At 44.4% G+C, this 16,097-nt stretch overlaps 1 protein-coding gene across 1 annotated transcript in view; it reads right to left on the reverse strand.

Annotated features, from left to right (window-relative positions):
* The window catches only part of LOC110487865 (gamma-aminobutyric acid type B receptor subunit 1), a 198,377-nt gene that overhangs the window by 130,354 nt on the left and 51,926 nt on the right, over window positions 1-16,097 (reverse strand). Inside the window, exon 6 of the mRNA XM_090227436.1 lies at window positions 4,384-4,544. Within this exon, the coding sequence (XP_090083562.1) occupies window positions 4,384-4,544 (161 nt within the window). The remainder of the gene's footprint in view (window positions 1-4,383; window positions 4,545-16,097) is intronic.

The raw sequence follows: 16,097 nt of genomic DNA on the forward strand, positions 1-16,097 counted from the left end.
CCACCCTGACAGAGTTGGACTATTCCACGCTGACAGAGTTGGACTATTCCACCCTGACAGAGTTGGTCTACTCCACCCTGACAGAGTTGGACTATTCCACCCTGACAGAGTTGGACTATTCAACCCTGACAGAGTTGGTCTATTCCACTCTGACAGAGTTGGTCTATTCCACCCTGACAGTGTTGGACTATTCCAGCCTAACAGAGTTGGTCTATTCCACCGTGACAGAGTTGGTCTATTCCACCCTGACAGAGTTGGTCTATTCCACCGAGACAGAGTTGGACTATTCCATCCAGACAGAGTTGGTCTATTTCACCCTGACAGAGTTGGTCTATTCCACCCTGACAGATTTAGACTATTCCTCCCTGACAGAGTTGGTCTATTCCACCCTGACGGAGTTGGACTATTCCACCCTGACAGAGTTGGACTATTCCACCCTGACAGAGTTGGACAATTCCACCCTGACAGAGTTGGACTATTCCACCCCGACAGAGTTGGACTATTCCACCCTGACAGAGTTGGACTATTCCACCCTGACAGAGTTGGACTATTCCACCCTGACAGAGTTGGACTATTCCACCCTGACAGAGGTGGTCTATTCCACGCAGACAGAGTTGGTCTATTCCACCCAGACAGAGTTGGTCTATTCCACCCTGACAGAGTTGGTATATTCCACCCTGACAGAGTTGGTCTATTCCACCCTGACAGAGTTGGTCTATTCCACCCTGACAAAGTTGGACTATTCCACCCTGACAGAGTTGGACTATTCCACCCTGACAGAGTTGGACTATTCCACCCTGACAGAGTTGGACTATTCCACACTGACAGAGTTGGTCTATTCCACCCTGACAGAGTTGGTCTATTCCACCCTGACAGAGTTGGACTATTCCACCCTGACAGAGTTGGACTATTCCACCCTGACAGAGGTGGTCTATTCCACCCAGACAGAGTTGGTCTATTCCACCCAGACAGTTGGTCTATTCCACCCTGACAGAATTGGTCTATTCCACCCTGACGAAGTTGGACTATTCCACCCTGACAGAGTTGGACTATTCCACCCTGACAGAGTTGGTCTATTCCACCCAAACAGAGTTGGTCTATTCCACCCTGACAGAGTTGGTCTATTCCACTCTGACAGAGTTGGTCTATTCCACCCTGACAGAGTTGGTCTATTCCACCCAGACAGAGTTGGACTATCCCACCCTGACAGAGTTGGTCTATTCCACCCTGACAGAGTTGGTCTATTCCACCCAGACATAGTTGGTCTATTCCACCCTGACAGAGGTGGTCTATTCCACCCAGACAGAGTTGGACTATCCCACCCTGACAGAGTTGGTCTATTCCACCCTGACAGAGTTGGTCTATTCCACTCTGACAGAGTTGGTCTATTCAACCATGACAGAGTTGGACTATTCCACCCTGACAGAGTTGGTCTATTCCACCCTGACAGAGTTGGACTATTCCACCCTGACAGAGTTGGTCTATTCCACCCTGACAGAGTTGGTCTATTCCACCCTGACAGAGTTGGTCTATTCCACTCTGACAGAGTTGGTCTATTCCACCCTGACAGAGTTGGTCTATTCCACCCTGACAGAGTTGGACTATTCCACGCTGACAGAGTTGGTCTATTCCACCCTGACAGAGTTGGTCTATTCCACTCTGACAGAGTTGGTCTATTCAACCATGACAGAGTTGGACTATTCCACCCTGACAGAGTTGGTCTATTCCACCCTGACAGAGTTGGACTATTCCACCCTGACAGAGTTGGTCTATTCCACCCTGACAGAGTTGGTCTATTCCACCCTGACAGAGTTGGTCTATTCCACTCTGACAGAGTTGGTCTATTCCACCCTGACAGAGTTGGTCTATTCCACCCTGACAGAGTTGGTCTATTCCACCCTGACAGAGTTGGACTATTCCACGCTGACAGAGTTGGTCTATTCCACCCTGACAGAGTTGGTCTATTCCACCCTGACAGAGTTGGTCTATTCCACTCTGACAGAGTTGGTCTATTCCACCCTGACAGAGTTGGTCTATTCCACCCTGACAGAGTTGGACTGTTCCACCCAGACAGAGTTGGACTGTTCCACCCAGACAGAGTTGGACTATTCCACGCAGACAGAGTTGGACTATTCCACCCTGACATATTTGGTCTATTCCACCCTGACAGAGTTGGACTATTCCACCCTGACAGAGTTGGTCTATTCCCCCCTGACAGAGTTGGTCTATTCCACCCTGACAGAGTTGGTCTATTCCCCCCTGACAGAGTTGGTCTATTCCACCCTGACAGAGTTGGTATATTCCACCCTGACAGAGCTGGTCTATTCCCCTCTGACAGAGTTGGACTATTCCACCCTGACAGAGTTGGACTATTCAACCCTGACAGAGTTGGTCTATTCCACCCTGACAGAGTTGGTCTATTCCACCCTGACAGTGTTGGACTATTCCAGCCTAACAGAGTTGGTCTATTCCACCCTGACGGAGTTGGACTATTCCACCCAGACAGAGTTGGTCTATTCCACCGTGACAGAGTTGGTCTATTCCACCCTGACAGAGTTGGTCTATTCCCCCGAGACAGAGTTGGACTATTCCACCCAGACAGAGTTGGTCTATTTCACCCTGACAGAGTTGGTCTATTCCACCCTGACAGAGTTGGACTATTCCTCCCTGACAGAGTAGGTCTATTCCACCCTGACGGAGTTGGACTATTCCACCCTGACAGAGTTGGACTATTCCACCCTGACAGAGTTGGACTATTCCACCCTGACAGAGTTGGACTATTCCACCCCGACAAAGTTGGACTATTCCACCCTGACAGAGTTGGACTATTCCACCCTGACAGAGTTGGTCTATTCCACCCAGACAGAGTTGGTCTATTCCACCCTGACAGAGTTGGTATATTCCACCCTGACAGAGTTGGTCTATTCCACCCTGACAGAGTTGGTCTATTCCACCCTGACGAAGTTGGACTATTCCACCCAGACAGAGTTGGACTATTCCACCCTGACAGAGTTGGACTATTCCACCCTGACAGAGTTGGACTATTCCACCCTGACAGAGTCGGACTATTCCACCCTGACAGAGGTGGTCTATTCCACCCAGACAGAGTTGGTCTATTCCACCCAGACAGTTGGTCTATTCCACCCTGACAGAGTTGGTATATTCCACCCTGACAGAGTTGGTCTATTCCACCCTGACAGAATTGGTCTATTCCACCCTGACGAAGTTGGACTATTCCACCCTGACAGAGTTGGACTATTCCACCCTGACAGAGTTGGTCTATTCCACCCAAACAGAGTTGGTCTATTCCACTCTGACAGAGTTGGTCTATTCCACCCTGACAGAGTTGGTCTATTCCACTCTGACAGAGTTGGTCTATTCCACCCTGACAGAGTTGGTCTATTCCACCCAGACAGAGTTGGACTATCCCACCCTGACAGAGTTGGTCTATTCCACCCTGACAGAGTTGGTCTATTCCACCCAGACAGAGTTGGTCTATTCCACCCTGACAGAGGTGGTCTATTCCACCCAGACAGAGTTGGACTATCCTACCCTGACAGAGTTGGTCTATTCCACCCTGACAGAGTTGGTCTATTCCACTCTGACAGAGTTGGTCTATTCCACCCTGACAGAGTTGGTCTATTCCACCATGACAGAGTTGGACTATTCCACCCTGACAGAGTTGGTCTATTCCACCCAGACAGAGTTGGACTATTCCACCCTGACAGAGTTGGTCTATTCCACCCTGACAGAGTTGGTCTATTCCACCCTGACAGAGTTGGTCTATTCCACTCTGACAGAGTTGGTCTATTCCACCCTGACAGAGTTGGTCTATTCCACCCTGACAGAGTTCCTGTGAATATATGACTGCAAAAATGAGTTTAATTTCAATTACTGTAAGCTGTAGCAATGAGGCTCTATGAGAGTGGGTTAGATAAAAAAAAACAATTAAGAAGATTGAATTTGAACAGAAAATGTACCTAAGTTAACACATTTACTAGCCTCGACCTGGGGCCTCCAACTCACTAAGTCTGCCCTGCCTCTTAGAGAACATGAATCAAAGAAACACAGTCTATTGGAGCTCATTAAAAACAACTGAGGAAATTAAAGAATTCACAAAGGACAACTTATTATCCAAATTACGGCAGGCATGACATAGATTTGGTATTCATATTATGCAAATATAAGCAAAACAAAGTTGCAGTAAAAACAAGCCATTATGATTCAAATGTTGATCTAATATGAATAACGATCCAGTCTGAATTATTAATGTAACCATAAACCACGTAATTCAGACACTTTGGATGGGATAAATTGATGTTTACGCAGAAATCATGCAGTCAAAGCACTTATTTTGCGGTTAGGTTAGCCTAGGCTACTCACCATGCTATCGTAGTGGATCAGTTCAAGTTCGTACTCCGGCAGTATATCCGTTCTCTTGTTCACCAAGTCGAGGGCCATCTGAGCGGAAGGGAGGCATGCTTGGCCCCCGGGCCAGCCTCCGCTCATCGGGAAGAGGGCACCGATGTAGAGCTTCTTCTTGCCTAGAGCCGGGCAGGACCAAGAGAAGAGTAAAGTCAGCGAGGCGAACAGCAATGTCTTGCGTCGACCACCGGGTAGACTTTGACAGGACACCGCCATGGTGGAAGTTTTAGAGTGTCAGAAAATGTAGTATGCCGCTGATGGTTGAGAATTGTCTTGGTGACTATTCTCCTCTGATATTGTTCTGCTGTTGCTGCGTCAAGAACTCTTGTAAGTGTGTGTTTTTTCTCGTGACAAAATAAACTATTTATATTCCTCATAAAATAGCCAATCTATCTCAACACTAGTTCTTACTGAAGGGTAACGTCGTTTTCGTCACTAAATAAATGTTACTATTCAGTCTGAGGATCCTACACAAAAGGCTGTTTTTCTGTCTCTAAATTATTATTCCTCTCTTTGAACTCAACATGTGTTGGTCTCCGGACAATAATACGACCCAGATCCACAGTAGCCTATTAGTAAATACAGTTGGATATCATTTACAGGTAGATATCCCCTTGCAGTTACACGTTTAGCGTAATCAGTACCCGGCTGATAGTAAGTTCATTTGAAATTAACAGACAGATAAGGTCAATTAACGATACATGCAGGTTGGAAGTCTCTTAATTGAACTTGCTCGCTCGATATGAATAGCCACCAGAAAACCTGGCAGTGGTAGAAAATGATTTGTATCCTGCGACCATTCTTTGTGTTAGTATTTCCGCTGTCCAAGGTTCTGGAAAAGATGATATCACTGAGAGCGCCCGGCCGCAAAGTCTCGGGAATTAGATAGAGAAATGTTGAGAGAAAATATTAGAAATAATTTAGAGAGAAATATGAATACATCCGACGGTAACCTACACTGTTCAACCGTGCTCGTTTTAAATACTCATCTGTCCTTGCCCTATCCAATTCCCTACATACTCACTGCTCTCCCGGAAGATATTGCACTATGATTTAATTAAAACGGCACGCTAGGTAGTGCGCATGTTATGTAGGATCAACCGCCGCAATACATAAACATGCCACAGTTGTCTATTCCTGCCCGTTAACGAGGCGCGTGTTGTCAACTCGGAATTTGAATGATGGAATTTTAAACGACAGGTAAGCAGATAGCAAGAGTCGAACCCGGTTACCCTTCAGCGGTTAAAAACAACACAATAAACGGTCACAGCAGTTTCGGGTTAAACGTAAGTGTTAAAGTGAACAAGGTCCAAGCGTTATTTTTTTTTCCGTCGACTGCAGCAGAGAGAGGGAAATAATTACAGTGGTCCAGGTTTACGTAGCACAGAGGGAGGTAGAGCGAGAGAGAGAGAGAGAGAGAGAGAGAGAGAGAGAGAGAGAGAGTGGAGGGAGGGGGTAGTTGGTTGGTTGTTTTGCTCTATCCTTCTCCGTTTCACAAACCACTTTGAATTTGCAATCCCTTAACAGAGCTTCTCAATTACCGTTCTCTCCCTTTTCTTTCCTCAGCCAACTACACACTATAATACTTCATTTTTTATTGTAAACTTTAAAGGTCCAATGCGCCGTTTTTATCTGGGTAGCAATTCACTTACTGTGATTGTTTTCAATTAAAATGGTCAAGCAATAATTTCTTTAGGACTGTCTGGGTCTGAGTGGGGAGGAGAAAACAGAAAACGACCTGTTATTGGCAGAGAGGTTTGGAACTCTTTCTTATATCATTTTTTTTTATAATTGTTTATTTTTTACATTTTTTAAAACTCCATCCATCCCTACATCAAACATGTCTAACAAAACAAAACACAGGTGTAAACAAGAAATTACTAAATACACACAAAGTGTATATACAGTACCAGTCAAAAGTTTGGAATCATGTAGAAACCAAAAAAGTGTTAAACAAATCAACATATATTTTATATTTGAGATGCTTAAAAGTAGATGACAGCTTTGCACACTCTTGGCATTCTATCAACCAGCTTCATGGGGAATGCTTTTCCAACCGTCTTGAAGGAGTTCCCACATATGCTGAGCACTTGTTGGCTGCTTTTTCTTCACTCTGTGGTCCAACTCATCCCGAACCATCTCAAATGGGTGGAGGTCGGGTGACTGTTGAGGCCAGGTCATCTGATGCAGCACTCCATCACTCTCCTTCTTGGTCTAATAGCCCTGACACAGCCTGGAGGTGTTGAAAAACAAATGATAGTCCCTCTAAGCGCAAATCAGATGGGATGGCGTATCGCTGCAGAATGCTGTGGTAGCCATGCTGGTTAAGTGTGCCTTAAATTCTAAATAAATTACTGACAGTGTCACCAGCAAAGCACCATCACACCTCCTCCTCCATGCTTCACGGTGGGAACCACACATGCGGAGATCATCCGTTCACCTATTCTGCGTCTCACAAAGACACGGCGGTTGGAACCAGAAATCTCAAATTTGGACTCATCAGACCAAAGGACAGATTTCCACCAGTCTATTGCTTGTGTTTCTTGGCCCACGCAATGTGTTAGTCCTCATGAGAGCCAGTTTCATCATAGACGTTGATGGTTTCTGCGACTGCACTTGAAGAAACTTTTAAAGTTCTTGAAATGTTTTGTATTGACTGACCTTTGTGTCCTTAAAGTAATAATGGACTGTCATTTCTCTTTGCTCATTTGAGCTGTTCTTGCCATAATATGGACTTGGTCTTTTACCAAATAGGGCAATATTCTGTATACCAACACTACCTTGTCACAACACAACCGATTGGTTCAAACGCATTAAGAAGGAAAGACATTTCACAAATTAACTTTTAACAAGGCACACCTGTTAATGGAAATGCATTCCAGGTGACTACCTCATGAAGCTGGTTGAGAGAATGCCAAGAGTGTGCAAAGCTGTCACCAAGGCAAAGGGTGGCTACTTTGAAGAATTTCAAATATAAAATGTATTTAGATTTGTTTAACCCTTTTTGGGTATATATATAAATAACATTACAAAAATAAATACAAAAAAATAAGTTAAAAAATATGGCAATTCTAGTGCAATTGTATTCACTCATAAAATGATTCAGGAAGATGTTTATCTTATTGTAATTTACTAAGGATAATGTCTTAATAACAAGGTGATTAAATTCAATCAAAAATATTTTTTGATTTTGACATAGAATTCTGGAGTTTTTTTTGTGTATTTGGCAACAAAAATTATTTAAAAAAAATTATTTCAATTTCAAGATTTTCCACCAAGAAAGTTGCCTCTCCGACCATCACTCTCTCTCTCGCTTGGTCAAGGGACATTTAAGATACACGCCAATATGACGATGTAAAGCGCATTTCAAGGCCTGAGGGTTTATTGCCAAGGGCTGTCTACTTAGAAGTTGGACTGCAGCCATTGTTAGAGTGGCCAACTGTTTCTTATTGTTCTACTAACTAATTTACCACCAGGCAGGTCATAACTCCATCCCACCAAAACAGGCTGACATTTCAGGTGGTCTTTTCAAACAGCTCTTACACTAAAAGGGTGTTATCATAATTTTCCCAATTTCCCAGTATTATTCCACCCTCATAGTGTGGAACTGTACAGCATATAAAACACAGAAAAATCATGTTTTTGACTGCACTGGGCCTTTAACAAGAGCTGTTGTCTCTCTCTCGCTCTCTCTCTCGCTCTGTCTCTCTCTCTCTCTCTCTGTCTGTCTCTCTCTCTCTCTCTCTCGCTCTCTCACTACCACTGTGCTGCATCTCTACGCTCTTCTAGCTAGATGCAAATATTTTAATTACAAATGTCAAGTAATTATCAAAGTAGATGGATTCTCTCATTCCTCTGCACTTCTCCATTTGTAATCTCTCCCTCCTCCTTGCTCTTTCTATGTGTGTTTTGTATTGTATCTATTTCCTTCAGATGTAGCCCTCTCATCCTTTCTCAAATCTTTTTTCTTCCCTTTCTGATCTACTCTATCACGTCCTTCCACATGCCAATCAATAAAAACATTCAATTTAGCAAAAGGCATTTACCAAATGTAACGTAGCGATATAATGGACCATTTCTTTGTCTCCCTCCCTCCCTCCCTCCCTCCCTCCCTCCCTCCCTCCCTCCCTCCCTCCCTCCCTCCCTCCCTCCCTCCCTCCCTCCCACTACATGGATTCATCCTTACATCCTTACCACCTCTCTCTGTCTGCTTGATATATCTCTCTGTCTGCTTGATGTATATCTCTGTCTGCTTGATGTATATCTCTGTCTGCTTGATGTATATCTCTCTGTCTGGTTGATGCATATCTCGCTGTCTGGTTGATGTATATCTCTCTGTCTGGTTGATGTATATCTCTCTGTCTGGTTGAGGTATATCTCTCTGCGTTCCCATCTCTCCTGGGAAAATCCATGCTTCTTGCTGGTTAGAAAGTCGTGTGTCTCATCCTCCAACTACCCACATTCATTCCTTTACTTAAGTAGCATCTCCTTCTCTTAATAAGCTATAGATGTCGAACAACTGGCGAGTCACTTGTAAATGTTCAAATCAGACTGAAATGTAAATAATATTAATTGCACTGTCAGAAGAATAACAAGCAAACACATGATAGTGTTCTGTAGAGTTTTGAGAGTCATGCACCTTTAGCGCCCAGTACATTTAACTGACGTTTTGCTGCAAAGCTGATTAGACATTCTGGAGACCGTTTTAAACAAACCTCTCTCTCTCTCTCTCTCTCTCTCTCTCTCTCTCTCTCTCTCTCTCTCTCTCTCTCTCTCTCTCTCTAAATGTAAGGCCAGAGGCAGTGATTCTATACTACATCACATATAACATGTTACTATCCCACCCCCCTCTGTATCTCTATCCTCTGCTGCGGTTGCCAAGGGAGGCTAGGGGAAGCTCTGCCAAAGATGGTCCAGTACAGATGGTTCTAAGAAGGAATCCAATAACCCTCTAGGTTCTACAGCACTGAGGCATGTCATCTCCATAGCTGCATCCAGAATGGAACCCCATAGGGCTCTGGTCAAAAGTAGTGTTCTCTATAGAGCAGGGCTGCCCAATCATGTTCCTGGAGACCTACCATCCTGTAGGTTTTCACTCCAACCATGTTCCTGGAGAGTTACCATCCTGCAGGTTTTCACTCCAACCCTGTTCCTGGAGAGTTACCATCCTGTAGGTTTTAACTCCAACCCTGTTCCTGGAGAGAGACCCTGCTGTAGGTTTTAACTCCAACCCTGTTCCTGGAGAGAGACCATCCTGTAGGTTTTCACTCCAACCCTGTTCCTGGAGAGTTACCATCCTGTAGGTTTTAACTCCAACCCCGTTCCTGGAGAGTTACCATCCTGTAAGTTTTTCATTCCAGCCCTGTTCTTGGAGAGTTACCATCCTGTAGGTTTTAACTCCAACCCTGTTCCTGGAGAGAGACCATCCTGTAGGTTTTAACTCCAACCCTGTTCCTGGAGAGAGACCCTGCTGTAGGTTTTAACTCCAACCCTGTTGCTGGAGAGTTACCATCCTGTAGGTTTTAACTCCAACCCTGTTCCTGGAGAGAGACCCTGCTGTAGGTTTTAACTCCAACCCTGTTCCTGGAGAGTTACCATCCTGTAAGTTTTTCATTCCAACCCTGTTCCTGGAGAGTTACCATCCTGTAGGTTTTAACTCCAACCCTGTTCCTGGAGAGTTACCATCCTGTAGGTTTTAACTCCAACCCTGTTCTTGGAGAGTTACCATCCTGTAAGTTTTTCATTCCAACCCTGTTCCTGGAGAGTTACCATCCTGTAAGTTTTTAATTCCAACCCTAATCTAGCGCACCTAATTCTAATAATTAGCTGGGGTTGTGGGGAATGTAGCTGTAATGTACATTATGTGCCACCAGGGCGGCACTCTTGTCATTCCCTCAGCCAGCCACTGGTGAGCAGTGCTATGAACAGCATTGTGGGGAATAAAAGGCCTTGGTTACAGTATCTGAGCAGCAGGCCCGTTGGTTGGCCGGCCGGTTGGTCCACTCCTTGGTCCTGTTGGCTCATTAGCCTGGGCTACAGCCTTCGTCTGTGATCATTAATTCATGGCTCCACTTAAGAGGTTCATTGATTTGAACGAGGTTAATTCGTTCGGATCAGAATGCTAACTGGGTTGGCCCTCGTTGTTTGTATTGCGAGGAGCACAGAGCAACCGTCTCAGTCCTCCACAGCCTTGTCTGTCAAAACTGGATCCCGTCAGGCTTGGTTGCCATTCGCAGCATTGGTATGCGCCATGACATCCACCAGCCCACACTCTCTGGAGAGTCTGGGATGACAACGTTGGGGCCTGACAGGAGAAATATGAAGTTAAAGGAGTTCTGAGAAGACTTTTCTCAACTGCTTCCCTAATGGCACTCTATTCCCTATATAGTGCACTACTTTTGACCAGGGACAATAGGCACTATAAAGGGAATAGGATGCAATTTGGGATGAAGCAATAGTCACTACCGTAGAGCATGGTAGACCTACTACATACACAGTGGTCAGTTACTATATACACAACATGGATCTCTGTGGAGAAACCAACTCTTGTCTCCTCCCTCGCTCCCTCTCTCCCTCTCTCTCTCTCTCCCTCTCTCCCCCTCTCTCTCCCTCTCCCTCTCTCCCCCTCTCTCTCCCTCTCACCCTCTCTCCCTCTCCCTCTCTCTCTCTCCCTCTCTCTCTCTCTCCCTCCCTCTCTCCCTCTCTCTCTGTCTCCTCTCTCCTCTCTCCTTAGACAGCCAAGCTCCTCTTACTGTAGACATATCAAACCATTCCCAGTACAGGACTACAGCAGCCAGCACCACAGCAATTTAACAAGCGTTCCCTCCCTACCCCTGTGCCAGGGGGAGTTGAATTAAGATGAAACTTTAATTACAGGATTGTGTTGCTTTACATGGCTTATTTACAGTGGATGTTGCTTTACAGGGCTTACTTACAGTGGGTGTTGCTTTACAGGGCTTATTTACAGTGGATGTTGCTTTACAGGGCTTATTTACAGTGGATGTTGCTTTACAGGGCTTATTTACAGTGGATGTTGCTTTACAGGGCTTATTTACAGTGGATGTTGCTTTACAGGGCTTACTTACAGTGGATGATGCTTTACAGGGCTTATTTACAGTGGATGTTGCTTTACAGGGCTTACTTACAGTGGATGTTGCTTTACAGGGCTTATTTACAGTGGATGTTGCTTTACAGGGCTTATTTACAGTGGATGTTGCTTTACAGGGCTTACTTACAGTGGATGTTGCTTTACAGGGCTTACTTACAGTGGATGTTGCTTTACAGGGCTTATTTACAGTGGATGTTGCTTTACAGGGCTTACTTACAGTGGATGTTGCTTTACAGGGCTTATTTACAGTGGATGTTGCTTTACAGGGCTTATTTACAGTGGATGTTGCTTTACAGGGCTTATTTACAGTGGATGTTGCTTTACAGGGCTTACTTACAGTGGATGTTGCTTTACAGGGCTTACTTACAGTGGATGTTGCTTTACAGGGCTTACTTACAGTGGATGTTGCTTTACAGGGCTTATTTACAGTGGATGTTGCTTTACAGGGCTTATTTACAGTGGATGTTGCTTTACAGGGCTTACTTACAGTGGATGTTGCTTTACAGGGCTTATTTACAGTGGATGTTGCTTTACAGGGCTTATTTACAGTGGATGTTGCTTTACAGGGCTTACTTACAGTGGATGTTGCTTTACAGGGCTTATTTACAGTGGATGTTGCTTTACAGGGCTTATTTACAGTGGATGTTGCTTTACAGGGCTTATTTACAGTGGATGTTGCTTTACAGGGCTTACTTACAGTGGATGTTGCTTTACAGGGCTTACTTACAGTGGATGTTGCTTTACAGGGCTTACTTACATCGGATGTTGCTTTACAGGGCTTACTTACAGTGGATGTTGCTTTACAGGGCTTATTTACAGTGGATGTTGCTTTACAGGGCTTATTTACAGTGGATGTTGCTTTACAGGGCTTATTTACAGTGGATGTTGCTTTACAGGGCTTACTTACAGTGGATGTTGCTTTACAGGGCTTACTTACAGTGGATGTTGCTTTACAGGGCTTACTTACAGTGCTCGCAGGAAGTGGCATAGTATTGCTTTTATGGGCCATTCTGATATACTGATCATCCCTGACACATTTCGTATATGATGATCAGCCCTGATACATATCGAATATGATGATCAGCCCTGACACATATCGAATATGATGATCAGCCCTGACACATATCAAATATGATGATCAGCCCTCACACATATCGAATATGATGATCAGCCCTCACACATATCGAATATGATGATCAGCCCTGACACATATTGAATATGATGATCAGCCCTGACACATATCGAATATGATGATCAGCCCTGACACATATCGAATATGATGATCAGCCCTGACACATATCGAATATGATGATCAGCCCTGACACATATCGAATATGATGATCAGCCCTCACACATATCGAATATGATGATCAGCCCTCACACATATCGAATATGATGATCGGCCCTCACACACACACACACACACACACACACACACACACACACACACACACACACACACACACACACACACACACACACACACACACACACACACACACACACACACACACACACACACACACACACACACACACACACACACACACACGCACACCCTTCAGTGTGTGAGGACAGGGGGGCAGATATTTGGGCTAGAGCTGGCAGAAGCAGTGCCAATTCAAAAAACAAGGAGGTGCATGTTTGGTGTAGGGGGGAGTGTATGGGAACGGGGGGGGGGGGGGGGGGGGGGCAGAGATTTGAGCTAGAGCTGGCAGAAGCGATGGCTCTGTGATGGGCCTAATAGGACTGTGTGCTGGTTGGCCCTGATGGACCTCCAGGCCACATCTGCTATTCATGGAATCTGTGTTTTCTGGCTCTGATGTGAAGCCTAGCGGGTCATTGTACAAGAAAAGCTCCGGCTCAAAGGAAAGCAGGGGGTGGAAGGGAAAGAACCCGTTGCAACCAGCTAGACCTGCTAGTAATATGGCCACAATCTGCCTAGTCTTATCACTTAAATTATTAGTGAAAGTGATTTGGCCATATAGTGCAATGAGTTCGGTTACTGCTATACCACCAGTGGTCATTACAATCACACAGATTTTAATGAATTTATTTGCCAATTATGGTGGAAAATAAGTATTTGGTCAATAACAAACAAGCAAGATTTCTGGCTCTCACAGACCTGTAACTTCTTCTTTAAGAGGCTCCTCTGTCCTCCATTCGTTACCTGTATTAATGGCACCTGTTTGAACTTGTTATCAGTATAAAAGACACCTGTCCACAACCTCAAACAGTCACACTCCAAACTCCACTATGGCCAAGACCAAAGAGCTGTCAAAGGACACCAGAAACAAAATTGTAGACCTGCACCAGGCTGGGAAGACTGAATCTGCAATAGGTAAGCAGCTTGGTTTGAAGAAATCAGCTGTGGGAGCAAATATTAGGAAATGGAAGACGTACAAAACCACTGATAATATCCCTCCATCTGGGGCTCCATGCAAGATCTCACACCGTGGGGTCAAAATGATCACAAGAACGGTGAGCAAAAATTCCAGAACCACAACGTGAATGACCTGCAGAGAGCTGGGACAAAAGTAACAAAGCCTACCATCAGTAACACACTACGCCGCCAGGGACTCAAATCCTGCAGTGCCAGACGTGTCCCCCTGCTTAAGCCAGTACATGTCCAGGCCCGTCTGAAGTTTGCTAGAGAGCATTTGAATGATCCAGAAGAAGATTGGGAGAATGTCATATGGTCAGATGAAACCAAAATAGAACGTTTTGGTAAAAACTCAACTCGTCGTGTCTTGACAAAGAATGCTGAGTTGCATCCAAAGAACACCAATCCTACTGTGAAGCATGGGGGTGGAAACATCATGCTTTGGGGCTGTTTTTCTGCAAAGGGACCAGGACGTCTGATAAAGGAAAGAATGAATGGGGCCATGTATTGTGAGATTTTGAGTGAAAACCTCCTTCCATCAGCAAGGGCATTGAAGATGAAACGTGGCTGGGTCTTTCAGCATGACAATGATCCCAAACACACCACCCGGGCAACGAAGGAGTGGCTTCGTAAGAAGCATTTCAAGGTCCTGGAGTGGCCTAGCCAGTCTCCAGATCCCAACCCCATAGAAAACCTTTGGTGGGAGTTGAAAGTCCGTGTTGCCCGGCAACAGCCCCAAAACATCACTGCTCTAGAGGAGATCTGCATGGAGGAATGGGCCAAAATATCAGCAACAGTGTGTGAAAACCTTGTGAAGACTTACAGAAAACGTTTGACATCTGTCATTACCAACCAAGGGTATATAACAAAGTAAGAAGTATTGAGATAAACTTTTGTTATTGACCAAATACTTATTTTCCACCATAATTTGCAAATAAATTCATTAAAAATCCTACAATGTGATTTTCTGGATTTTTGTCTGTCATAGTTGAAGTGTGCCTATGATGGAAATTACAGGCCTCTCTAATCTTTTTAAGTGGGAGAACTTGCACAATTGGTGGCTGACTAAATACTTTTTTCCCCCACTGTATATATATATATATATATATATATAATTATAGTTTTCACCTTACAAGGTATCACCTGCATAAGACATCACTTTAAAGCTAGAATCCTTAGTTGCTACATCCATTTTTAAACTTATAAATTCATTACACATTCAGTAGCAAATCAATTCCACAAATGAACTTTTAACAAGGCACACCTGTTGAATTTAAATGCATTCCAGGTGACTACCTGGAATGAAGCTGGTTGAGAGAATGCCAAGACTGTGCAAAAGCTGTCGTCAAGGCAAAGGGTGGCTACTTTGAAGAATCTCAAATAGAGATTTGTTTTACACTTTTTTGTTTGTTTTGGTTACTACATGATTCCATGTGTGTTATTTCATCAAAACATTATTCTACAATGTCGAAAATAGTTGTACATTTTTTTTTTCTAAATCTTGAATGAGTAGGTGTCCACACTTTTGACTGGTACTGCATATACCCGTTGATTCTTTAAGAATATAACATAGAAATGCCTCATGAGCTGAGTCCAACTGTCATATCCCATCAGAACCTAAAATAAGCTTCTTTTTTTACTTAAATGTTTGTAAGTAACGTACATTTAAACTAACACTACAGTATCTAGCTTCAAAACATGGTTAAAACTAGAATTTTGACCTTGCATCCATAGCTTTGTCTATGAATGTAAGAGTGGTTACATTTCTCAAGGCCCATCCCTCAGCTTTTTAACTAAAACAGAGGACCACTATGTTATTCCTTCAATTGCAGACTGTAGCTGTAGAGGGCCACTTGAACTAAAATATTTGGTTTCGTCTGTCCTCAGGTCAAACAAGTGACCGTCCATCAACTGTCCTGTTGCTAAACAGAAATGGGCAATCAACACAGCCTAGACATGCACCTATACAGCTATGGGCCTAACATGGTGCCTTTATTAGGCTACGCTGGGTGGTTAGAGTGTAGGGGCGGCAGCGTAGCCTAGTGGTTAGAGTGTAGGGGCGGCAGCGTAGCCTAGTGGTTAGAGTGTAGGGGCGGCAGCGTAGCCTAGTGGTTAGAATGTAGGGGCGGCAGCGTAGCCTAGTGGTTAGAATGTAGGGGCGGCAGCGTAGCCTAGTGGTTA

This window comes from Oncorhynchus mykiss, chromosome 30 (genome assembly GCF_057628025.1).
Source record: "Oncorhynchus mykiss isolate SJ-2025 chromosome 30, ASM5762802v1, whole genome shotgun sequence".
NCBI classification, from domain to species: Eukaryota; Metazoa; Chordata; class Actinopteri; order Salmoniformes; family Salmonidae; genus Oncorhynchus; species Oncorhynchus mykiss.